Source organism: Bufo bufo, chromosome 2 (assembly GCF_905171765.1).
Source record: "Bufo bufo chromosome 2, aBufBuf1.1, whole genome shotgun sequence".
NCBI lineage: Eukaryota > Metazoa > Chordata > Amphibia > Anura > Bufonidae > Bufo > Bufo bufo.
Genome location: NC_053390.1, coordinates 741,311,137 through 741,320,002, shown reverse-complemented (window position 1 = coordinate 741,320,002; position 8,866 = coordinate 741,311,137). Strand labels below are relative to the sequence as shown.

The window sequence follows — 8,866 nt, the reverse complement described above, 5'->3', positions numbered from 1 at the left end:
TATGCAGCAAAGCATTTGTGAAGCCACAACACGCACAACCTTGAGGCGGATGGGCTACAACAGCAAAAGACCCCACCGGGTCCAACTCATCTCCACTACAAATAGGAAAAAGAGGCTACAATTTGCACGAGCTCACCAAAATTGGACTGTTGAAGACTGGAAAAACGTTGCCTGGTCTGATAAGTCTCGATTTCTGTTGAGACATTCAAATGGTAGAGTCCGAATTTGGCGTAAACAGAATGAGAACATGTATCCATCCTCTGATGGCTACTTCCAGCAGGATAATGCACCATGTCACAAAGCTTGAATCATTTCAAATTGGTTTCTTGAACATGACAATGAGTTCACTGTACTAAAATGGCCCCCACAGTCACCAGATCTCAACCCAATAGAGCATCTTTGGGATGTGGTGGAACGGGAGCTTCGTGCCCTGGATGTGCATCCCTCAAATCTCCATCAACTGCAAGATGCTATCCTATCAATATGGGCCAACATTTCTAGAGAATGCTATCAGCACCTTGTTGAATCAATGCCACGTAGAATTAAGGCAGTTCTGAAGGCAAAAGGGGGTCCAACACCGTATTAGTATGGTGTTCCTAATAATTCTTTAGGTGAGTGTATATGTATAGAACTGTGTAGTGTGAGTTTCACGGAGAGAAGCAGGCTGTGTTGGCAGATGTTCATGTTTCTATTATAGGATTGTAAACTAATCAAATTAAAGCTTCTGCTTTGATAGAGAGTTGCATACTAGACTATGATAGTGAAGACTGTCTATGTGTAGAGGTTTGTGAAGTGTTATGTGCTGTGTGGAGAGGATACGTCACCTGATCAACCGCCTGTACAGAGTGTGTGGATTAGCGTGCCATATGGAGAGAAGCCGCTGTTTGTAATAAAGAGCAACACCATCTCCATTACTGTCAGGGCTCATTCAGACGACCATATGAATGAGTCCCTATCTGTTCTGCAGTTTTGCAGAACGGGTGCGGACCCATTCATTTCAATAGGGGCACAAAAGATGCAGACAGCACACTACGGCCGTCTGAATGGGCCCTCACTCAGAGGAAGATTCCAGGACAGTGTTGGCATCACCCAAGGAAGTCTGGTGCATTGTGTTTACCATGCTTGTGTCCTCAAAAAAAGGCTGTTGAAACCATTAGGCTTGTTGCCTCCATGTTGACTATAACCATTAAGTCAGTCACCTCTTGTGAAAACACTGTAACCAACAAGCTTGTTCCCCACATGAATTCAATAAAGGCTGCGGTCCAAGTTACAACTGTGTCCACCATTCCTTCTGCCATCATTAACCACCTCACACATTGGTGGCATATCGCTAGGATAGGTGGGACCTGCTCCTATCTGACATTGGTGGCATATACTGGGTAATACCTGCCTCCTAACAGCTCTGCCTGCAATGGAGACCAAGCACAGCTAATCATCTCTTCTGTCAAACATTAAGTATCCACTTTCCACAAGTATATTTGATGTAGTGGCTTTCAAGAGTCCTTGCAGACTGACGAATGAATGAAGATTTCTGTTTTTTTTTTTTCTGCTCTATCAATCATTGGTTCAAAATCCTTTTAAGGTTGCACCATGAGAATATTGTCTGACCAATTATCACCACTGCAGATTGTATTTCCACCTTATACATGTCCTTCCATTGTTAGCAGCTAGGTTGAGGTAGCACATCAGGAGAATTACTTGCAAACTGAATCGTGCTGTTCGGCTATTATAGGAAGGAAGGAGGTTAACTCAAAGTTCTGATTCTTCCATTTCTCTAAAACAAAGATATGAATAATTAGCATCTCATATACCATATGTTACTGTATATAAATATATCAGAAGTTTCAGCTAAAAAGCCTACGATGGAAGATTTATAGATCAACCGACTAAAAGTTGTATGATCAATTTTATTTCCTAGAAATTTAAAGAACACATTTCCCAATAAAGTTCCTGATCAAGGGGAAATGCAGTATTATGCACAGTATCATAGATATACAGTATATAGCCCCAAAAAATCTCTCTTGATTAAGAAATGGAAATTGTCTGGAAAAAAGATTATATTAACCCAATGTGTGCTGCAGGACCAGACTTCCTAATATCAGTTGCAGTATTATGGTATTACATATAATCATTTTACTTAACAGAAATAAGTAACTAAGCTTACCCTGCTTACACGTTTGGTCGTTCTTGTCATAGGAATCTGTTTTTGATGGTTTGTTGATGTGTTCTTTCAGTCCTAGCATACTTGATCTTTCATGGTTATCTATTAAGCAAGTGATACAATTAATATCCAGTATATTCTTACTAATAGGATATTTTTGAGGTTCAGATGGGTATTCCCATTCGGGACATGCATGGTATATCCTTCTCTCTATTCCCAGCTGGACACAAAGATACAGTGAGGAACAGAAGTATTTGAACACCCTGCGATTTTGCAAGTTCTCCCACTTAGAAATCATGGAGGGGTCTGAAATTCCACTCTGAGAGACAGAATAAAAAAAAAAAAAAAAAAAAAATCACATTGTATGTATGATTTTTAAAGAATTTATTTGTCTTGTAATGTAAGTCAATGGGGACAGATCCATTTTCTCTGACACATCATGGCTATGTATCATGGCTATGTATTCAACCGGATCCATTAATGACGGTTGTATTATTGTAACTGGAGAATTTTTGCAGATCCATGACGGATCCGCAAAAAACGCTAGTGTGAAAGTAGCCTTATTTGGTCTGAAGCCTACTCAGAGATCAGGTATAATGGAAAGATCTGCACATGCTCTGTGTTTTTGATCCAAACCTCGTTTTGGCTCACAATAACTGATGGAAATAACAGACCAAATAACTAATGTGTGAACTCAGACTTAGGGACCAAGTCAGTTTGTTAATGAAAAAGAAAAGGGGTTGTCTCACTAAGACTATCCCATGACTAATGTAAAAAATGAAAATAAGGCAAGTTTATGTAGTTCTGGATTTCACTAGATACAGTATCAAAAAATGTTGTAGTCTGTCTTATAAATAACGTTATAGTCTCTGAATCTTTGTCTCCCCTGATGAGTTATTTAGACAGAAACGTGTACAAACAACCTAAAAATGGGGAAGGGGACACCTGCAAAGGGACTAGGGACTTAAAATAGGGAATTGGCCGACAGGTATCCGGATGGGATCACCCCTTTCGGGGTGGGTGCTCTGTATAGATAGGTAGGGCTTTGCAGGTGTCCCCTTCCCCATTTTTAGGTTGTTTGTAGGTATAGAATCCTCCCCATATCTGTCTACATCGCTATTGAACAGACACCAGGACCCCCACAGAACCCCAAGGTTACCCTCCTCAATACCGGACCCATTCCAAAGGTTTGCTAGAGGATCTGGTAAGATCGTTCAGTTTACTATCACTGTCACCTGTAAAACTATTGGTGAATGATTCCTCACTGACATTGGGGTGCTTATCAGAGAATAGCCTCAATTTTTGGGGTTTTGTTCTGTTTTATTTTTGTCATGATTTTGGTGTGCAATTTTATCGTATACCCAGTATAACATCCCCCCTCAAAAAAAAATTCTACATTTCTAATTACATGCAATTACAGAAGTATTCAGATGCATGCGTTGCTTTGAAAACTATAGAATATTTTTCGTGGGACAATTCCTTTAAATGACCAACATTTACCATAACAAATGTTGGTAGGTAGGATGTTCGCAATAATACATTGGAAAACAAAGGTATTCCAATGTCTTAGGTACTAAAATACAATTATACTTACAGTCTCGTAATAGAGTATTTTTCTCTTCCTTTATTTTGTAAGCAATGAAAATAAGACCACATGCAAAAACAAGGGAGATCAGAATCAGCCAGACGATACCGAAAGGTCTTCTGTAAACTGTTTTTGGAAATTAACACAAGAGTGATGAGTAATAAGTATGGTGTGATGTACACACTCTCCGGAATGGTAACATGGACGTTGGCAGAAATGAAGTTATCTTCATCATTCTTTCCTAAGACATCTGATACAGTTTCTCTGGTGACAACACTTTCTACACACATGAGAACTTCCGCTTTCATTATACGAAAGTGCGAGAAACAACTACCTACCTAGTTTTACCTACCAACTGGTATAATGATCCCACATTTAATGCCCTCATTACTATGTGAGCGCCATAGAAAACTAATGCAATTAGTTAGTCCTGCAATATCACCACAATCTATTCTAAATTACTGTGCAGAACAGACCTTAAAGGGGTTGTCTGTGTTAAGAGCTGGCCTATATTCACCCCTCCGGCACCCCTGACATGAGCATTGGAGCAGCTCTTCTTTACCCTACGCTGAATCGCGCAGGGCAAAGCCTTTTTACGGAGATCCGTTGACGCACCGGACTCTCATTAGGGACTGCTGGGCGGAGGCTTCTGCCCAGCAGTGAGCCTGGTGAAGTCACTGGCCTAATGGGCCAGCTTTAGCGAAGCCATAGCCTGTAAAACTATGAAGGTCACAGAGCTGACGTCACCGGGAACACTGCTGGGCGTAAGCTTACGCCCAGCAGTGTGCCATTGTAAACATAAAAGCTATACAGTGCAGGGCAAGGGAGGGCATCGGAGCATGAAATGCTCTGATGCTTATATCAGGGAAGCGGTGAAGATGGGGATATGTCCGAGTTCATCTCTGAAACCCGACAATCCCTTTAAAAGTCTATGGTGTTGCACAGCAACATGCTGCGACTGTGACATGACTGTCGCAAAAAATCCGTCCAAGTGCAACACCACAGACTATCATTACAAAAATTTTTGCGCAAAGTAGTTTTACACCTTTTTTTCAGAAACTGAAAATACTTAATTATTACTTTATTATAAATATATTCCCATTTACCTTTCATTAATTATAATGACTCATTTTGTCTGGGGAGCAATCATTAGGGAAATAAAATGGCCGCTGTCCTATTAAAAAAACTGAAGGTTTACAAACATCTCTTAGCAGCCATCAGTGAAAAATGCATTGCATCCGGTCTGCATCCAGGTTACATCCGGATGCAATGCGTTTCTCACTGAAGCCCCATTCACTTCTATGGGGCCAGGGCTGCGTGAAAAACACAGGATATAGAACATGCTGTGATCCTCACACAACGCAGAAATGATACGTGAAAAACACATGTACACAGACCCATTGAAATGAATGGGTCAGGATCCAGCGCGGGTGCTGTGCGTTCACTTTACGCATCGCACCCGGACGGAAAACTTGCTTACGTGAAAGAGGCCTTAGAGTATGTTCACACATACAGATACACTGCAGATTTTCTGCTGCGGAATAGCAGGTGGAAAATGTGCAGCGTTTTACAGCAGACACAAAGGGATGATATTTTTACCAAATCTCATCCACAAACAGACGAAAGATCTGCAGCAGAAGAATTTGACTTGTGATGCATATTTTAAATCTACAACATGTCAATTTATGTGGATTTCACCCTTTGTAATGCATGCACTGCAATCCACGGCAAAATCAGCAACATGGAACTCATGGGAATTTTTCAATTGATGTCATGGATGGCCGTGATACTAGGGCTCATTGACATTTCCTTATTACAGATTCATACTTATTACCATTTCAGTTTTTTTAATAAGCATTTTTATGTGCCATTCATGCACACAAAACTGCTGAGGCCAATGATTGGATACACTCCTTGGAAATAGTGGGGACAGCCGCTGCACTACTCCTATTGAAGCGAGAGGGAGCAGTGCTACAGTCAGGGTTGCCAACCAGAATTTTTCTTTTTTCTGGATAACTTATCCCAAAATCATGGACGACAGGGGAGTAACTACCATAGCGGCAGACCATGCAAATGCTATGGGGCCCAGGGCAAGAGGGGGCCCAGTTGGGATCATCCCCTCTTCTACTGGAGGTGAAAATTTGGTCATGACTCTACCCTCTAAAGCAGGGGCGGGGAACCTTTTTACTGCCGAGGGCCATTTGGATATTTGTAACATCATTCGGGGGCCATACAAAATTCTCAACTTAAAAATTTGACGCCAATATTGGGTCAAACATAAGTGACTTAGGTGCAAGTTACAGAAATTACGCTTCAATGAAAAAAAATCTAGAGTGCTGTATTTTTGCAGCACAAAATGGCGCCTGCACTAATATATATGTATATACTGTGTATATATATATATATAATCAATATATTGGGCAGCACTGCAGACAAGGTGGAAACCGGAGTGCCAGCTGCAACGGAAGCAATCCAACATCCAGATCAATATAAAAATGAAAAATTCCACGTCTCTTCCAAAAAATAAATAATGTGTTTATTACACCAGGTGCAACGTTTCAGTCCTCTCAAAGGAACCTTTTTCAAGCAATGACAATGCTTGAAAAAGGTTCCATTGAGAGGATTGAAACGTTGCACCTGGTGTAATAAACACATTATTTATTTTTTGGAAGTGCCGTGGAATTTTTCATATATATATATTACATATAGTACAGGGGCCGTTTTGACCACATATAGCAGTCTAATAAAATTTAAATTGAGAATGTTACATATTTAGTTCTTTATTTGGCATTAATGGCAGCCAAGCTAAACCCAGAGGGGTCCAGAGAGGGTTTCACCCAGCTTCCACTCTCCCTGCCACTGCCCCTGCCTCTTTCTTCGCAACTGTCCCTTTCTCTGCCCCCTACTGTGCACTCGGTCCCCCATTGCCCGCAGAACTGTTGCTTAGCTTTGGGAATGAGGATCTGTGTTTGACCTCATTCCCAGGGCGGCTTTACTAGCTGGGTGGCTCCCTGCTCCTAGTCTGCCTTGAGCGCCGAGCTGATCACTCGGTGCTCGACTGGTTGGTCTGTCGGTCATGTGACGCTGGCCACGTCACATGACCCTCACTCCCCACTATAAATACAGGCAGCCTGCTGGCCACAGGTTGCCTGTTATTTAGGTTCCACCTGTGATTTGGTCTTTCCTGGCGTACTTACCTCCTGCTGAATTCCTGACGATCCTCTGCCTGCTCCTTGTGTACTTTGCTGCTCTCCTGGTATTTGACCCCGGCCTCCTCCTGACGATCCTCTGCTGACTCCTTTGGTACTTCACGTCTCTCCTGGTATTTATGACCCCGGCTTCTCCTGACAATTCTCTGCTTGCTCCATTTGTACTTTGTAGCTTTCCTGGTATTGACTCGGTCCGTTCACGTTCTGTTGTTTGTCTGTCTGTCATCCCTGCACTTATTCCAAGTTAGGGATTACCGTCCAGTTGTCCCCTGTCATTAGGACTCGCGAGGCAAGTAGGCAGGGCCAGGGGTAAGGGTGGAGCACAGTGGTCACTTCCCTCCCCCCTGTGTGTGTGTGTGTACGCGACCATTACACCTACCTCCATCAGCCTCCTATCAGACCCCCCAGCCTACATCAGCCTCAGATCAGCCCTCATCAGACCCCCCAGCCTCAGACCAAGACCTCTATCAGACCCCCGGCTTCAGATCAGACCCGACCCCCCCAGCCTCACATCAGACCCCCCAGCCTCAGACCAAGACCCCTATCAGACCCCCAGCCTCAGATCAGACCCCCCAGCCTCACATCAGCCCCCATCAGACCCCCCAGCCTCAGGTCAGACCCCCAATAGGCCCCCCAGCCTCAGATCAGACCCTTATCAGACCCCCAGCCTCAGATCAGACCCCCCGGCCTCAAATCAGCCCCCATCAGACTCCCCAGCCTCAGATCAGACCCCCTAGCCTCAGATCAGCCCCCAACAGACCCTCCCTGGTCTTCTTCCTGCCGCACTGTACTGTGACCTGACAGCGCACAGTGTTAGGTCATAGTGCGCGTCTACGTGCACTACGTCCTGAGACTGTACATGTCAGGACACAGCATGGGGCCGGAAGACCAGGGAAGGTGAGTACAGCTAGCAATGCGATGTTCTTATCTTCCTGTGCCTCCCACATGCTAATGACTGCTTCCATAATGGAAGCGCTCATTAGCATTTTCACAATATGTTCTGGCAGGGGGCCGGGAGCCACATAAAAATGGTCCTGCAGGCCGCACACAGCCCGCGGGCCGGAGGTTCTCCACCCCTGCTCTAAAGAAACGACTTTTAGCAAATGAGGCAGTGGAAAAATGGCCCAAGAATCATTGAAAGGGGTTTAGGCGGAAACCCTTCTGTCCTGTGTGGGGGGCCTGGTTTGATCCTTGCTATGGGGCCCTTACTTCTCTATGTACGCCACTGATGGACGGCCAACGTTTTTTATGGACAAATCGGAAAACTATACTGAATGATAAATATTATAAGTAATACATGTCTATAGCTCAGTATACTGATATGAACTCATTACCAGCATTTACTGTGAGCTGTAAAATGATAATTACAACCAAAATATTCTAGTCAAATATCACCAGCCTGAAAAAAATCACAGACATATCTATTTTTTTCACAGACACAGGAAAAATTTCACCTATTTTTATGGACTGTTCAGAAATTTTTCGAGATGGTTGGCAATCCTGGCTGCAGTAACCAGCAATGAATGAAGCTGTGTAGATCCAGCACAGGAGTTACTGCAAAACAGCTGATTGGCAGGGATGCAGAGTGTCAAACCCCTGACGTTCCGATATTTATGGCCTATCTTTAGGATAGACCATCAATATTAAAGGACTGGACAACTCCTTTTAAGGTTCAATGTTTAATAATATTCAACCCTAGATGTTATGGAGATCAAGAAACATAACAGATTCTTTCTGATAAAGTAGAGAATATTTTCCATACCTTTTTAGAAGGTGCTCACACCCAATGACAGCCTGAAAGCCCTCACTTCTATATCAATATATACCAATTATTACCCTGTGCTAAAACTTACTACATGACATTAGATACTGTCAGTCATTATAATATTGTGTTACTTACACAGGTCCAAA

The 8,866-nt window shown here is 43.1% G+C and overlaps 1 protein-coding gene across 2 annotated transcripts in view; it reads right to left on the bottom strand.

Annotated features, from left to right (window-relative positions):
• Positions 1 to 624: 624 nt before the first annotated feature.
• The window catches only part of TMEM156 (transmembrane protein 156), a 31,802-nt gene continuing 23,560 nt past the window's right edge, over positions 625 to 8,866 (bottom strand). The window contains exons 4-6 of one of the 2 annotated variants that reach the window (XM_040418979.1): positions 3,756 to 3,872; positions 2,165 to 2,263; positions 625 to 1,774 (exon numbers count right to left, since the gene is read on the bottom strand). In XM_040418979.1, the coding sequence (XP_040274913.1) occupies positions 1,695 to 1,774; positions 2,165 to 2,263; positions 3,756 to 3,872 (296 nt within the window). In that variant the 3' untranslated portion in view covers positions 625 to 1,694. The remainder of the gene's footprint in view (positions 1,775 to 2,164; positions 2,264 to 3,755; positions 3,873 to 8,866) is intronic. The other variant, XM_040418980.1, reaches the window with a different exon arrangement.